General features: G+C 38.6%; 1 protein-coding gene across 1 annotated transcript in view; it reads right to left on the reverse strand.

Moving 5' to 3' along the window:
- The window catches only part of YWHAQ (tyrosine 3-monooxygenase/tryptophan 5-monooxygenase activation protein, theta), a 44340-nt gene that overhangs the window by 12734 nt on the left and 13164 nt on the right, over positions 1-18442 (reverse strand). The window contains exon 2 of the mRNA XM_006863987.1: positions 131-254. Within this exon, the coding sequence (XP_006864049.1) occupies positions 131-254 (124 nt within the window). The remainder of the gene's footprint in view (positions 1-130; positions 255-18442) is intronic.

Below are 18442 nucleotides of genomic sequence, written 5' to 3' on the forward strand. Positions count from 1 at the left end.
TTTCTTTATATGTAGAGTCCATGGTTTTTGAAGTTACAAAGAGCCTAAAGACTACATACAAACGTCCCATTTACACATCCCTCCTTACTTTTTTATATTTTCATTATGCTTATAAACCAAATATACTTACGTTTTCGATCATCACCACTCGCTACTTCAGCAAGGTACCGGAAATAATCTCCTTTCATTTTCAGATAGAAGACCTTACTCTCTGAATTAGTTGCATTGGCTATTAAATATTTATCCAACAATTCCTGAAAATAATAAAGATAAAACAATTAGGCAGTAGTAAAAGCTACTGAATTATAGACACTAACTAAAATGAGAAACTTCTGCCTATAAAACATTTAAATCATTAACTAGCACGGTAATACTATATGGAGTCCTGGTGTGGCGTTGTGGGTTAATGTGCCAGACTGCAAAGTCGTTTGAACCAGCAGAAGGTTGACGGTTCAAGCTCACAGTTTGCTCCTCAGAAACCCTACACAGAGCCGCTATGGGTCGGAACCAACTCAACAGCACTTAATAGCAACAATCCTGAATTTGATGCAATTTCATGGAAGGCAAGGAGTCCTGGTGTGATGCTGCAGGTTAATATGCTGGACTGAAAGGTTAGTTAGAACCGCAAGGTCAGCAGTTCAAGTTCACCAGTTGCTTCTTGGAAACCCTACACAGAGTCGCTATGAGTCAGAACTGACTCAAAGGTACTTAACAATAACACAGAAAGCAAGGAGCAGGTTGCTTGTCATTTGTTGCCTTGGCAGGTTTTATGTGATTTGTCCCATGGCAAGCAGTAGTTTCTAATGATAAGGCTAGATTACACCAAAACTATAATTAGAAAAAGCCTATCTTTTCACTCACCCTTTCTTTCAACAAGCACTTGTTGATCCTTGCTAGGTACTAGGTACAGTATTTGACATAAAAGCACATAGAAAGGAGATTTAAAATAATGTCTCTGCTCTCTAAGGAGGAAAGACATAAGTATACCATTAACTATATACCAAGAACTTAAGAACTATATGACTTAGGTGCTGGGAAGCAAAGAAAGGAAGCAGTTGGCTACGTGTGAAATAGCAGCTGGTTATGGACAGGCACCATCAGAGAACAGAAGAAACTTACCAGGCAGGATATGGGGCGTGTGGAGTCATTTTAGGAATTGGTAATAAAATGTATACTACATCATGTGTGAAGGAGAATGGTATAATCCACACAACCGCAACAGTGGTACTGAGTCCACTGCAGACCATACTAAGCCAAAATAGGTAAGCATTCCAAGTAAAGTGTTTTAGAAACTTACACAGACTGTGACAAAAAATAATTTTATGTCTATTGAATCTAATCATTAAAAAACTGGGTTTATGTTTTTTACTGCCTCATTTCATACAAACAAATAAATAAATTTGGATTTGACCCAATGAGGTATTGCTTCTCAACCTGAAGTATTTGTTCTTCTGAAGTCCGAGGTATGCCCAAGAGAATAGTCATAAAAGACAAACTGATACATCTTAGACTATCAATTTTACTTGATGCTAAACATTTTTACATTAAAAAGCATTATGGAGTAGAATCAAATTCTCAAATTTTAGAATATTTATGTTGTTGTTAGTGCTGAGTAGGCTCTGACTCATAGAGACCTTGTATAGGGTTTCCAAGGAGCAGCTGGTGTATGGATTTTAATAGCAGACCTTGCGGTTTAAACTGACTTTGTGGTCCAATGCTGATCCTGCAGCGCTAGCATAGACTAACATGTGGCATATAGTAAGTTCTCAATAAATGTTAGTTATTATCAGCTGGTGTGGCACTGTAGGATCAGCACTGGATTGTGAACCACAAAACTGGCAGTTCAAACCCACCAGTTGCTCCTTTGAAACCCTATTAGGGGTCGCTATGAGGTTTGAACCAACTCCACAGCACTTAACAACCACAACGTAATTAGTTAACCAGGTGTTCACACTTTTCTGCCTAGGTGCCAAGTTTGAGAAGCATTTGTTGTTTCAGGTAAGAACAGACAAAACAGTATCAGTGTTTGGAAAAACAGCTACAGATACAAAATCAGTTAATACAATATAAAAATACCAACTATAATACAAAATGGGTAAGTCTCGAAGATTATATGGTGAGAGTATTTAGAATTCATGAGAATACAATACTGAAGAAAACAAATCTAAAACAGAAAACATTTAGAAATTTTAGTTATATTCCCTGAGAACACTTTGTTCTTTACTTGACTGAAAAATGGTTTAAACAAAAATTCAGCAACTACTTTCCTAAGTTAATTTCAAAGGAAATAATCAGAGAAATATTTTAAGTGTCTTAAATGTTTAAATTTAAGAGATTATCTTAAATGTTGAGATTAAAAACGAAACATTGCAAGTGAGCTTCAAGCCCAGGGGATAGTTAAAAAAAAAAAAGTGCAATGAAGCCAAAAATGTTTGCACATTGTAAATGTGACATGTATTAAGATTGTGGCTTAAACTGAAGAAAGGTATAGACCAGAGTGAGGTAAAAATAAGTACTGTTTCAATACCACCATATTCTTGATTGGAAAAAGAAATTGCCGGATTGACGGTTAAATTTTTTTCTGTTCAACATCACCAACACTTTCAATTTATGGCCTGAATTTAGATGTGTTTTCTTTCTTTCTCTTTAGGGGGTGGAGAGCAGGGGAAGAAGAGGGAGAAAAGTGGGAAGAGATAGACAACAGTGAGACAATGACAAAAATTTCACTTGTTTTTGGATTTCAAATGAATTGTTACCATTATTTTAAAAATAAATAATAAACAAGATGTAGCACCAACAAAGACAACATGGTATTTATAAACAAGTGAATTACCACCTCTATTTATAGGTATGCCAAGCAACTGTATTTTTGTGATTATTTCCTTTGAAATAACTTATGAAATTAGTCATTGCATTTTTGCTTAGGCCATTTTCAGTCAGGTAAAGAACAAAGTATTCTTGAGGGAAGGATATAACTAAATTTTCTAAATGTTTTCTATTTTAGATCTGTAAACAACTTTCCTTTTCTTTGACAGCACTTGACAATAACAACAACAACTATAATGTAAAATAAAGACACCCTTCTGATTTCCCTAAGTCAGTCAGATAAGTTGAAATCCACAAAAGGGACTAATTCTAGTCAAGACATTATTTTTACAGCACTACCACCCCCCAACAAGGTTACTCAGTACACTCTAAAGAGCTAGTAATTTCTTTGCAACTAAGTCACTTCCTAAATCAGATGTAGAGCTGTTCACAATGATTTTATTACACTTACTCAATTGCACTTTTCTTTTAAGGACTCTAAAATATGCTAAAGAACTATTTCATTAGTAACTACACAGCCACAGAAAAGCTAACTGCAAATTTCAATTTCTAAAATGACCGATTACTAGTGTACATATAGCCATTATGTACGATTTACACGTGTTGGGCTTTTATAAAATGACCTAGGCATTACTTCCATCCTGGAGTTTCAGCCAGGTGTCAGATGCCACTGGTTCTCTGTGAAGGAAAAAGGTACAGAATAATTCTGTCTTTTCATATGCTACCACAGCAGAGATTTATATTTTAGCCCAATTAAAAGATAATGGAATCTATTTCATGTCTTATCAAAATAATCATGGCTATACTGTATTATTAGCGCTAACACAGGTTACAAGTGCTTAAACCTATACAGCTTAATTCTATACTTGAGATTATTATTTTTTAAAACCAGAACAGATCAGAGAGACAGAGACAGACAGAAAGAGCGAGAAATTAAAAAACTACAACAAAAACATGTGGCTCTGTGAAAAAGAAAATCTTTGTAAATAAGATTACTGGTATGAAAACTGGCTAACATATAGTTAAAAGTTCCCCCACGAAGTTCTCTAGTTAATTAAGCAGAAGCTCATCCTTGTACCACAAAACTAGCAAATTTATGATCTTAGGAGGTTTGGAGAGCTAAGATTGGGGTTCCCTTCAATGATGGCAGCACTATTTGACTGAAGATTACACTGTACTATGTAAAAAACTAGGATGGACAAGTAATTGAGAACACGAAAGAACTATGAACAGTTGTTAGAGTAAAGAATATTATTATACAGTTGGCTTTACAAAATGCTAAAGGATCTAGAATTAAATTTTATTTCAGACAAACAGGATGGAAATAATAATAGATTATGCCAAAAAAGCTGTAGAGAACTATTTTAAGAGATGAATTTGCTTAATAATATTGATATAAATTTAGTACAGTAGCTATTCCTTCTACTCCCATGTTGCAGGAAAAAAACTAAGCATAATAATAAAACTCCAATACTACTACTTCTTATCTTTGGTGGTGGTGATTATGTGCCATGGAGTTGGTTCCGACTCTTAGCGACCTTGTACAGGGCTTCCCAGGTTGTAAATCTTTACCGGAGCAGAAAGCCTCATCTTTCTCCTGTGGAACAAGCTTGTAATTTCAAACTGATGACCTTGCTGTTCGCAGTCCGATTCATAACCGCTACGCTTACTTTATTCTTATCTTTAGGGGTAACATATTTTTTGCATATCCATCACTTCAACAGCTTTCCCGAAATGATTCACTTTACAATATTTTGTGTCACTGAGCAACTTAGAATTTATCTTAAACTGATTTATAAGTGATTTGTTTTACAGACAAAATGAACTGCTCTTATCACATTATTTATTGTTGTATACACTTATTTGAGAGATTATAGGTAGCTTATAAGTTTTAAAATACAAGAAAATAATCAACAGAAAATCAAAAAGATTTTTAAGGATTTTCAATTTCCTGTCAGCTTAATGATCTTCATTAATAAACACAGTTCAACCTCTAACTTTGGAATACATATACTAACCACGTTCCCTATTATTTTTATCATTTTAATAATACATTTATTACCACAGAAGAATAATTATTCCATTCATTCAAGAAATATATTAAGTTCTTGATATGTGCCAAACACCACTCAAAGCATTTAAAATATATTATATATATACCTATATATAAACAACCCATGGGACAATTTTACAAATGAAGAAAATCACAAAGTTAAGGAACTTCTCCAAAGCCATGATTAATTAGAAATGAGCCAAAATTTGAACCAAACATTTTCATTTCTAGGCACTATGCTAGAAAGTATGGGTTAATGATACATTCTAAAGTGGAGCTTTATGTTATAAATATACATTAAAAAAAAAATCAAGATACTAACATTTACATGATTAGTAAAAAGCCTTTTGAGAATCAATATAACATACAATGCAATGTATGGCACATACACACATATGTAACAAAGAACCATTAGCTTAATAAGTAAGGAGAATACAGGCAGTTCTCAGGTTACCAATGTCAGCCTGACGGACAAGTCCTCCAATTTGTTGTTAAATGCCAACCAAGGTGCAGCTGGTGGGTTTGAATCGCTGACCGTGTGATTCAAACAGACCTTATAGTGCAGTACTTATTCTACAGTGCCACACCAAGACTTGGCAGCCCCTTTATAAACCTGTCATATCCTATGAACAGACCTGAAGTTTTTTATTCTGGCAAATTTGGCATGGTACTTAGAACAGGGGAAAAAAAAAATCTACAGGTTGAACCCCTGTAATGGGAGACTCAGAAGAGGTGGAGTGAACGCCTCAAGGAGCCTGATGCATGGACTGGGTTTTATTAGCCACGTACATACAAAGCGCCACAGTTGGCCATCATCTTTGTACTCAAAATCTGAGGGTTAGAGATTTGGTTATGTAATTGGTAAACTGTCTTTCTTAACAAGCTTGGATCTGTTATTTTTCCTGTTTCTGCTATCTTTACAGTTCACCATAACTTTTTAAAAAAATCAGACCTGTTCTGGTGAAGCATTCTTAGCCATGACTGAACCAGGCAGAACTTGTTCACAGCCCCTGTACCAATCTAGTTCATAACCCAGGGACTGCCTGTGAAAATGTTAGACAATAACTGACTTAATTAGGTTGGCTATTCAAAGAGACTAAAAAATTAGGGGAAAAAATCAAAATTCAAGACCGTAGTCATCTTTCAGGAAAAGAAATTATGCACATATAACCACTCTGATTTGGGGTGGACTGAATAGACCTTACATGTGATAAACTGACTCTGCTTGTGACACGTTAGTTACAGGATGGGAGTAGTAATAAGAGAGAAGATAAAGAAGGGGTACCTGTGTGTTACTTCAAAATATATGACCTGGCTCAGTGTTCCCCTATCTATCTTGTTCTTCTGCCTCCTCCTTCATTCTTGTATTGCCCTCCCCAACACCCAAACTAAACCCCCCACCCCAACCCCATTGTGGTTACCTTATATTCCATTAGTTCTTCCCTCCATTTAAGATAGTCTATTTTATCCTGACCTTCTCACCACCTGGATCTCTGTTCCTCTTCTTTCACACTGTAATTGTTTTGATCATAGACTGACCTCCCAGTTCCTCTGTTCTTATAATTTTATTCTGTTCTTGACTTCCATTGTGGACATCAGGGTGATGCTGCCATTTACATCATTCTGTAGTTGTTGTCTATTCTTGTTGGTTCTCAGTCCACAAAACTTCCTTTAGGATGTTTTTCATAGCAGGGTTGGCTTTGGCAAAATCACTTACCTTCTGTTTATCCTGGAATGTTTTGATTAACACCATATTTGATTGACAGCTTTGCTGGGTACAGGATTCTTGGGTGGCAGTTTTTTTCTTTCAGGGTTTTTTTATATATGTCTCCCCATTGTCTTCTTGCTTGCATGGTTTCTGTTGAGAAATCCAAGCTTAATCTGATTTGCCTGCCTTTGTATGTTACATTTCTCTTTTCTCTAGCTGCTTTCAAGATCCTGTCCTTATCTTTGATTTTGGAGCACTTGATTATTATATGTCTTGGTGATTGTCTTTTAGGGTCTATCCATCCTGGGGTTCATTAACCTTCTTGAATGCTTATCTTTTCACTTTTCAGGATGTTAGGAAAATTTTCTTCCAGAAGCTCTTCAACTATCTCCTCTGTAGACCTGTGTGATTCTTCTAGTTCCAGAATGCCAATATTTCATTTTTCTGAATTCCTTCTCAGCCATTTCCAAAGCCTGCCCATCTTCCAGTATGGAGTGTAGGTCTACTTCCAGCTCATTTGCCTCAGTCACTTTATCATGTTTCTGGACATGTGCATATATGGTCATCTATTTCTGTTTTTGGGGCATAGTTAGGGGTTATCTGTGGCCTTAATATTTGATGGATGTGTACTTTGGTATGTTTTATGCTTTCTGATTGCCTCCAGGTAGATGTGATCAGGAAATGGGCTTCCCTTATCACTCTTCTTCCTGAGAAAATTCAAAATGCCACTGTTGGTCGCTCTAACGTAAATTAGGATTTAATTTACGGCCTAGGATTTAATTTAATTTCCTTTTTTATCTGCCTGTCCTGCTCCACAATCCCCGTTCAGGCCTTTTTTCTAGTTATAAACAGTTCAGGGCTGGCTGTGGCCGTTTGGTTTTAAGTGGAGACTGTCTCTTTAAATTTTGAGGAGATCTGTGCACATGTATAGTAGAACCCTCCGAGGGTGGGGCTGGGGTGTCCACTAGCTCAAGCACCCCTACAGTCACCAGAATTGAAGTGTGCAGACAGCAAGGGACCAATGAACAGATACCAAAAGAAAAGAGTGTCCACACCTTTATCTCAGCGGTTCTGCCAGGCATCTGTGGCCGCTCAGATCCTTCCCCTGCTTGGTCTCACCCAAGATGGCGGCTCCTGGAGCAGCTGAGCGTCTCAAATTAGAAAGCAATGGATTTCTTGCTTCTGCTACAAATTCCCCCAGCTGTAAGCCTTCCAACCTTCTAAATATTCCTTTATATGTGGTTCTGAGCCTGCTTGGTCCGGTATTCTATGTTGTTGCTGACGGAGCTCCGTACTGCACTTCCACCTGATCCACCATTTTGTTTTTTCTCTCCTCCTGCAGAGGTTTTAAAACACCTTGGAAACCCTATGCAGGGTCACTATGTATAGAAACCAACTTGACAGCACTTAACAAGAACAAAAACAACAAGGGCAAAGTAAAAATTTTCAGACAGGCAAACCAAATAAATGAATGTAATTAATTCTAGGGGTGGTTTGATTTAGCTGGCATTACACAAGTCCTGATGTAGCGTAGTGGTTATGAGTTGGGCTGCCAACCTCAAGGTCAGCAATTTGAAACTACCAGCTGTTCCACGGGAGAAAGATGAGGCGTTCTGCTCCTGTAAAGATTTACAGCCTCAGAAACCCTGTGCAGAGTCACTATGAGTCGGAACTGACTCCACAGTACTTAACAACAACAACACAAGTCCTGATGTGGAGCCATAGTATAAGCACTTGACCTCAAGGTTGGTTTGAACTGTAAGGTTGGTGGTTCAAACTCCCAAGCTGCTCCTTGGAAACCCTACAGTCGCTATGAGTCAGAACCAACTCAACAGCACTTAACAACAGGACAGACACCAACATTAAGAGTTCAAGCTCAAGTCAAAGGCCTAATTAGATCCCCAATTCCTTTACACTTAAGCCTACAGCAAATATCAAACCTCACAAAGAAACAACAAAAAAATTTAAGTGTGCTGGAGGAATACAGTGACTATATGCCTTGGTTTGTCCAGGCATATAATTTGCTATCTCAGTATAATTACGAGCGCTATTTCCTTTCATTCTTAGAAGAATCCAAGTTTGTCAATATATGAACATCCTGTAGATAAGACATTTACATTATACTTCGAGTGTTATTTCAATATTTAAAAGGACTCAAATGTCTTGCTACATCATTTTATGTTCAGATAAAAGTGCCTGAATATGTTAATAAAATATAAATATATTAAGGTGTAATGTTAGGTACTAAAGATGGAATCAGTTCTACTTTCTAACACAAGGGATGAGAATTTTCTTATGGCAATGGGTTAAAGATGCTAACACTTTTTTAGGTCTACACTGAGTTACCAACATGTCATGTTATCTCTCTTTGGATATTGGCCACCACCACCACCCCACCCCACCCCGCCCAAAAAAAGAATAATCAAAAACACAAAATTCACCATGTATCAAATGAGCAGATAATAAATTATGAATTATTATTACTTTGCTAACCTCTCCCCCCACATTCAATTTATCCTTTAAAATTTTTTTCTATGCAAGCAAAAAATGACCTGTTATTTTAATGTGCTAACAAGGGAAAGTTTTAACATTTTCAAAAAGGTGCAAGATTAGACAGTATCTAGTAAGAACTCTTAGATGTCCGTCTATAGGTCTTTTGTCTGGTACATTCTGTTTCTTTCTGAAATAGCCCAGTGCGTATTTTATTACCCACTATTCAGACTTTTACTAAATCCCTGGTTTACACCGGATCTTTTCCTTTGTCTATGTGTTAGCTAGTATCCCTAGTATGGAGTCTAATTCTCCAGTTTAATTTTTCCACAGAATAAACTGATACCTTAAAGGGGTGAGTGAAAATCAGGCTACATTTATTAATTAGCATTCTAGAGTCTCTTTCCCCACCCTCTCCTACACCATCACCATCAATTCATGAATTCTTTTTTATATTCAATGTGTTCTAAGTCATCACCATTATTCATTTGGAAGCTCAATAAATCTGCATTTGTTAATATTTTTACATTATACTAGATACTGCAACATTTCTGACCAATATGAGAGCCACAAGTTAATGTGACTGTTCAATTTTAGCATAAATAAAATACAAAAAGCAAATGAGCAGAAAAATGGCTTTCTCTTATGAACAGAACTGCGTCCCCTAAAAATATGTATTGAAATACTAACCCCCACACAGGCAGTTCCTGATGTGGCACTGTGGGTTAATGTGCTGGACTGCAAGATCGGTTTGAACTGCAAGGTCAGCAGTTCAAGCTCATCAGCCACTCCTTGGACACTCTATACAGGGTTGATATAAATCGGAACAGACTCAATGGCACTTAACAGCAATAACACATAGGCAGTTCACAGATTATGAACGCGTTTCATTTCTATTATCAGTCTAAGTCTAATTTGAATGTAAGTAAGAACAGAATTCGTATCCCAATGTCAGTTGGGTCCAATGTTTGCCTTAGTATATAGTATACTTTTCTATGATTAAAAAAAATGCAACACTTAGCATGTTGTTGTTGTTAAGTGTTGTTAAGTGTCGTAGATGCCGTTCTGACTCGTAGTGACCCTGTACAGGGTTTCCAAGGGTGTCAATCTTTATGGGAGTAGAAAGCCTCATTTTTCTCCCACGGAGCGGCTGGTAGTTTCGAACCGCTGACGTTAAGGTTCGCAGCCCGATTCGTAACCACTACGCTACCAGAGCTCCTTTAGCATGTTGTTGTTACGTCGATTCCGACTCATGGCGACCCTGTATAGGGTTTCCAAGGAGCAGGTGGTTGAGCTTGAACCACCGACCTTGCAGTTCAAATGACTTTGCAGTCTGATGCATTAGCCCACAGCACCACACCAGGACTCCAACTTTAGCATAGTACAGTAATAATAACAATGTTTTGATGTACTTGGCAAAGTATCGCCTATTTGTTATTATGAACCACTACAAGTACCTCAAAATTGTAATACAACAGATGTTATGAAGGGTGGTCCATATCTACAAGTTGTACGTAAATCTATAGTTTGTAACCCAGTGACTGTCTGTATCTAATAAATATGAGTGTATCCAGAAATAGAGGCTTCTTTTGTTGTATTAATGTGGCCATACCAGCATAGGGTTGATCTTAAAACCTAATTGCTTCTGATATAAGGAAAATCAACACTGAGCCACACATTTCAATAAAGGCACTAAGGGAAACACCAGAGATCACTGCAAACACCAGAAATTAGGAGAGAGGCTCACAAAAGGAATCAACATAGCTAAGACCCTGATTTGAACTTTTAACCTTCAGAACTGTGAGAAAATAAAGCTTCTGCCCTTTAAAGCCACTCACTTGTGGTTATTTCTGTTACGGAAGCACTAGGTTAACTATGACTTTCCCTCCTGCTAAAAATAATGACACAATTGTTGTTGAGTGTCCAGTCAGTTCCAATTCACAACAACCCTGTATAGATAGGGTTTCCAAGGACCTGTGGGTAGTGCTGATCCTACAGCACCACACCAGGATGCTAACTAGAACTAGATAAAACAAGAAAAAAAAACTGCAGAACCCCAAAGGAAGGGAAATATACAAAGGCTAGATAGGAAGAAAGGAGCTCTGGTAGCATAGTGGTTATGGATCAGGCTGCTAATTACACGGTCAGCAGTTTGAAACTACCAGCTGTTCTGCGGGAGAAAGATGAGGCTTTCTGCTCCCGTAAAGATTTACAGCCTTGGAAACCCTGTATAGGGTTGCTATGAGTCAGAACCGACTTCACAGCACATAACTACAGATAGGAAGAAACAAAACTAGAGAAAAACTGTAAGCTTACATCACAATAGAGCCTTATCTAACAATTGCTGTTGTTACCTGCCGTCAACTCGTTTCTGACCCATAGCAACCCTGTATAGGGTTTCCGAGGAGCGACGGTGAGCTTGAACTGCCAACCTTCTGGTTCAAATGACTCTACAGCCTGGTGCATTAACCCACAGCATCATACCAGGGCTCCACCTAACAATAGCACTAGAAAAACTTGAGAAGTCTCAAGAACTGTTAAACTTCTTTCTGGGCTTTCTTTTTTTTTGTGAGGAATGGAGTGGGTATTTTCTACTGCCCTCACTTTCTTCCAACTCCAAACCCATGATTTGTGCAGGTGTTTCCCCAAATTTTAATTTTATGCATGATATGTGAATCTACAAGCTGAAAATATGTAAAAACTGACTAGCGTTTCATGAAACCCTGAGTACTCAGCAGAAACAGTCAAAATCACTATACAGACATCCAAGGTATTTTTAATAGCTTTATATTCATGTGAAAGTAGGATGCGGAATAAAGGAAGACTGTACAAGAATTGTACAGTCATGGTTATAGTGTTGGAGAACAGTATTAAAAGTACCATGGACTGATAAGAACAAACAAATCTGTGTTGGAAAAAGTATAGCCAGAATACTTCAAGAAGCCAGGATGGCCAGACTTCATCTCTCAGACTCTGGACATAATATTATCAAGACAAACCAGTCCCTGGAGAAGTACATCATGCTTGGTAAAGTGGAGGGTCAGCCAAAAAGAGAAATCCCCAGCGGGATGATTTGGCACAGTGGAAGCGGCAATGGGCTCAAGTATAACACTGATTGTGAGTTTGGCACAGGACCAGACAGTGTTTTGTTGTGCAACCAACTCGATGGCACCTAACAACAGCAACACTACGACTCACAATCCAAGGAACACAAAAATTCCACAGAAAAAGCAACCACAATACTATTGAAATTACTCAAGGGACAGCTCCAATATACCATAATGAGAGGCCAGCAGGCACAAATACGGTGGGGTACCCATGAACTAAAAAAACAACACAACCTATAATGTTAACATAAAGTATATTAAAAATTATTAAATAAGCTTTAAAAGACTTATATAGAGATGGAGACAGAGACGATGACGTGGAGAGATGGAGCAGCTGGGGACTTTAGACCCAGAGAGGGAGAGAGGCTATGTGCTGACGACCGCGGGTGGGGGTGGGGAGCAGGCTTCCAGGGTATACCCTTTGGGTGGTTGATGATGCATGGAGAAGATTGTAACCATGACAAAGAAACGATATAGAATAGGATTAATGTAAAGCTAATGTTCTCCCATGTAAACTGTCACATAACTTACAATAAAGCATTAAAAAGAAAAGAAATCAAATGCCGTTTTGCATTAGGCAGAGAAAGTGTTGAAGAGCAAAGATGTCAGCTTAAGGACTAAGGTGCCCCTGACCCAAGCCAAGGTATTTTCAGTAACCTCATATGCATGCGAAGGAATCCTGGTGTGGCGCTGTGGGTTAATATGCCAGAGTGCAAAGTCGTTTGAACTGCAAGGTCGGTGGTTAAAGCTCACCAGTCGCTCTTCAGAAACCCTGTATAGGGTCACTATAGGTCAGATCTGACTCAACGGCACTTAACAACAACAATATATGCATGCAAAAGCTGGACAGTGAATAAGGTAGACGGTAGAAGAATTAATGCTTTTGAGTTGTGGTGTTGGAGGAGAATACTGAAAGAACCAATAGATCTGTTTTGGAAGAAGTGAAGCCAGAGTGCTCCTTGGAGGCCAAGATGGCTAAGCTTCGTCTCTCATACTTTGGACATATTGTCAGGAGGTACCAGTCGCTGAAGAAGGATATCATGTTTGGTAAGGTAGAGGGTCAGAGTAAAAGAAGACCCCTAATGAGATGGATTGGCCAAGTGGCAGCATCAATGGACTCAAGCGTGGCAACAATAGTGAGGTTGGTCCAGGATCGGACATTGTTTCGTTCTGCTGTGCATGGAGGTGCTATGAGTAGGTTCCGACTCAATGGCACCTGACAACAACAACAATCTTGCCTGGGAGTCCTGGTGTGGTGCTGTGGCTCATGTGCTGGAATGCAAAGTTGTTTGAACCGAAATGTCAGCAGTTCAAGCTCACCAGCCGCTCCTCAGAAACACTATACAGGATCGCTATGGGTTGGAATCAACTTGACGGCACTTAACAGGGTTGCTATGAATCAGAACTGACTCAGCAGCACTTAACAACAACAACCCTCCATGGAGTCCTGGTATGGCGCTGCAGGATAAGTACTGGACTGCTACCTGCAAGGTTGACAATTCAAACTCACCAGCTGCTCCTTGGAAACTATACAGCGTACTATGAGTTGAAACCCACTTGACAGCACTTAACAACCACCCTCCATATACAAAACCCCAAAGTCTCACTCCTTAATCTGGTATTGAAAGAGTTCTTCATGACAAAACATTTGTTCAACCCTACAGTCTCATTTCTCATTACCTTCTATATTCCAAATAAATAGAAAGTTCAATACCCCAAAATGTTTTATGTTTTTTTGGGGGGAAGTTTCACATATTCAGTTCCTTCATCTAAAATGTACCTCTTGTTTCTGGATTTACTAATCAACTTCCTAATTATGACTTAATTCCTATGAGTTTACCTGCCTTCTGAAAAAACATGTTAGTCTCGCAAAACACCACCACCTCCACATGAACTTGGTTATTACTGATGAACCCTGAAAGCTGGTTCTACCATAATGTATTTATCAATCAGATTTGAGTCTACAAGGCCAAAAATCATGCCATAAACGGTAACATATTAGAGGTAATGCAGCCTCTCCCATTCTCTTAAAAAATGACTACACCCTATCCACATTCTCAACTACTCTGCAGTGTTGTTGTTAAGTGCTTCAGAATCAACTCAGTGATCCTGTATAGGGTTTCCGAAGAGCAGCTGGTGGGTTTGAACTGGCGGCCTTGTTCACAATCCATCCAATGTTTATAATCCTGCAGGGTTACGTGATTGAATATCCTTATATAGTTTATCACAATTATTCCTCAGCCTTCTACACGTCCTTATCACCCAGGTTCACCAATACTAGCTTTAGTTTTCTACATGCCATTTCCTACTCCACGACCATGAGTTGCCATTTCCTAGTAAAGTATTCTGATCAATTCTCAGTCCCATTTCCACTTCTACTTAACTGTGTTAAATTTCTTGTTTCACTGCAACTAACCCAACAACCAAACTGATCCACAGGTTTTAGGGTATATCTTTTTCTATTCTATGTTATACCCTGTTGCCAAAATAACCTTATATTCCACTTCTGGGCATATTAATCCCCTGATAAACAACAATAAAACAATCAATGACTTGTTAAAGAATAAACTTCAAGTTCTCCAGAATCAGACTCTAAACTACATCTTCCAACTGATGTAGTGTTAAAGATCCCCTCAGTCATCAAAGCAGTAAGGCCCGAGTTGGGGAAGAATCCATTTTCCCCACTGTACCATACAAATATTCTTATATTCTGTAATGTCATAAAACAGAAAGGGTTGAGAAGAACTATTGTCTAAGTAACAGTTACCTGACCTTTCAACCTTATTCCTATTCCCATTCATACACCAGTAGGAAGAGCACGGAGCAACAATGAGGTGCCTCCCAAATACTTAAAATATATATTGCATTTTAAGAAATAATATATACAAACATTCATTATGTTAGATACTAGGTTTATAGCAGGTATTCAGGGAAAAGCGGGGGAAGAGGAGAGGAATCACTGGCAATATCTCTAACATGTAGCGCTTTAGGATAAGCAGTGGACTGGTTAACTGCAAGGTTTGCAGTTCAAACCTACCAGCTATTCCTTGGAAACACTATACAGGGTAGATGTAAGAACTCACTGGCACTTAAAAATATTCACATCAGAAGGTACTAGGGCTTAGGGCCCATGAACATGGTCTTCCAAAAATTAAGGCAGGATAGCACCAGCATTGGGAGTTAACTGCCATCTAGTGTTACCATCTAGTGGTAACTCCATGTATTACAAAGTAAAACTGCTCCATAGGATTTCCTTGGTTGGAGGAGTGGCTGCTAACTTCAAGGTCAGCTGGTTCGAAACTACCAGCAGTTTCGCGGGAGAAAGATGAGGCTTTCTGTTCCTGCAAACACTTACAGCCTTGGCAACCTTATTCAAGGTCGTTATTGAGTCAGAACTGACTCCACGGTACACTACCGCCACCACCACCAATCTTTATGTGGTATCCTGATGTGGCACTGTAGGATAAGCACTCAACTGCAAGGTCAGTTTGAACCGCAACGTTGCCAGTTCAAACTCGGCAGCTGCTCCTCGGAAACCCTATACAATCTTTAGGGAGGAGTCCTGGTGTGGTGCTGTATATAAGCACTGGACTGCTAATCACAAGTCTAACAGTTAAAATCCAACCACCACTCCTTGGAAATCCTAGCCTCACTGAGTTGGAACCAATTCGATAGCTCTTAATAATCAATTTAATGGAAGCAGTTTGCCAGGCCTTTCTTCATACAGCTGTTTGGTAGGTTTAAAACCTCCAACCTTCAGGTTAACTGAGGATCACAAACCATTTGACCACTAGACTCCCAAAGTGTGGGAGTAACTAACCATAAAGATTATCCAATTAACATCTCTTGATTGTTGTGTTTAGCAGGCAATCTTCTAATGCTAATTTAGTTCCTCATGTAAATTTGTTTACAAAGGCCATGACTCTTCCTAATTTATAATTCCTGCAGTTCCTCTTTTAAGTGTGCAAACAAATTAGATTTGTCCTACCTAACAATCCTGACTTGAGGGGAGAAAAATGTTCTTGAGTCTTCATATCAGTTTTATCTAATGAAATTTATACAACGCTTGTGGTGGTAGTGTGTCCGGTTCTGACTCACAGCAACCCTGCATAAAGTTTCCAAGGCTGTAAATCTTTAAGGGAGCAAAAAGCTTCATCTTTTCTTCAGGGGAACAGCTGGTAGTTTCAAACTGTTGACCCTGAAGTTAGCAGCCCAACTCGTAACCACTATGCTACTAGAGCTCCTTACTACTCTGGAACCCCTTTTTAAAATTAAATATGCCTTCCTGGAAGACAGGTGATTTAAGATTATCAGCATTAGTATTTATTAGTAGTATAAAAACTACCTCCTATAAAGTGTTCAAACTTGAGATTTGAGTCTAAAAAGGCCTAAAACTCACAGGTAGCTGGAATGTTTGCTGTAACAGTTAATTTTCTATGTCAATTTGACTAGAAACAGCGCTCAGTTGTTTCGTAAAACACTAGTCTAGTTGACGTTAAAAAGCAAGCATACAGATAGCTTCAAGTGAAACAAATTACCTTCCATAATATAAGTGCACTTCAATCAGCTGAAAACCCCAAGTGTACAAAGGAAATTTCTCCCTAGGGTGAGTTCTGTCTCCAGACTATAAAAGGGACATTTTGCAAGAACATTATCACTTTTCACTTCATCTAACCTATAAATTTGAGACTTGGCAGCCCTTCACAATTGTACAAGTCAACTTCTTTTTAGAACAATGCCTTCATCTATGTATATACTACTGGTTCTGTATGTCAGAGAATTAATATGAACTCTTCAAAGATTGTATAGCTCTGAAGATACAATGCGCTGGACTGCAAGGTCAGTCTGAACCACAAGATCAGCAGTTCAAACCCACCTGTCGCTCCTCAGAAACCCTCCACAGGATCCCTATGGGTCAGAACTGACTCGACGACATTTAATAATAAAATAATAAAAACCTCAAAAACTGTAAGCTCCAAAAGGTATAAACCACTGTGGTTACAGTGAAATAACAACAGACAAGCCCAAGAGTAATCCACGCAATCAAGTGGTTATTTTTGTGGTAAAAAAACCACCAATGAGCTAAAATCCAAAAGACAAACAGGCAAAGGGAAAAAAGCAGGTGAAATTTTTAAAAAGCCAAGAATCTCATAAAAAGAGAAAAGGCCGTATCTCCCTGCCCTCAAAATTTCTAAACCCTTTCTCCTGGTATGTAAAGTCTGTAGTTGCTACCAGAACTAAGGTAAAATGATTACTAACTAATTACAGTAGTATTTCCATCAACATATGCTAAATCACTGCTGCTTTATAAGAGATAAGAAGGTTCTTTGGTGGGCAAAACAAACTCCAAAACACCTTTCTAATAAACATGATTATCAAAAGATTTGGCAGTTAGGTAGGCTGTTTTGTTATCTTGATATAAAAAGTATTTTTTTGTTATCTGTAGAAAAAGGGCTGTAGAAGAAATGGTGTTCCGTGGAAGCAAGTCTCACCATCCTTGCAAGAAACCTAAGTTCGATTCCCAGCCAATGTATCTCATGAGCAACCACTACCCAGCTATCATTGGAGACTTGCATGTCGCTACGATGCTGAACAGGTTTCAGTGGCACTTCCGGACTAAGACGAGAGAAAGAAAGGCTTGGTGATGTAGTTCTGACAAAGACCATCTGCAATTCATCATGGGGATGGTGCAGAACTGAGCAGCACTCTGCTCTACTGAGCATCATGTCACCATGAGTTGAGGACCTATTTGACAGCAACTAACAACAATGGCAACATAAAGAGTATCACTTGTGTCTTTTTACTTCCCAGAGATATCCAACAGATACGTATTTGACTCTACTAGCCTGGGAGTAATTTGAGGAGAGATTTAGTCTAATGATTTGATTTTCTTCTAATATTTAAGCTCTGGTAGCGTAGTGGTTACGAATTGGACTGCGAACCACAAGGTCAGCAGTTTGAAACTACCAGCTGTTCCATGGGAGAAAGATGAGGCTTTCTGCTCCCATAAAGATTTACAGCCTTGAAAACCCTGTACAGGGTCACTATGAGTCGGAACCGACTCCACGGCACATAACAACAGCAACATCTAAGCAAGGAGCCCCGATGGCATAGTGGATTAAACACTGGGAGGCTAACCACAAGGTCAGCAATTTAAACTCATCATGAGGGTTGTCTGCTCCCATAAAGATTTAGTCTCGGAAACCTGATGGAGCAGTTCTGTTCTGTTCTATATAGGGCAGCTATAAGTTGGAATCT

The sequence above is a fragment of the Chrysochloris asiatica genome, unplaced genomic scaffold (genome assembly GCF_000296735.1).
Source record: "Chrysochloris asiatica unplaced genomic scaffold, ChrAsi1.0 scaffold00058, whole genome shotgun sequence".
NCBI classification, from domain to species: Eukaryota; Metazoa; Chordata; class Mammalia; order Afrosoricida; family Chrysochloridae; genus Chrysochloris; species Chrysochloris asiatica.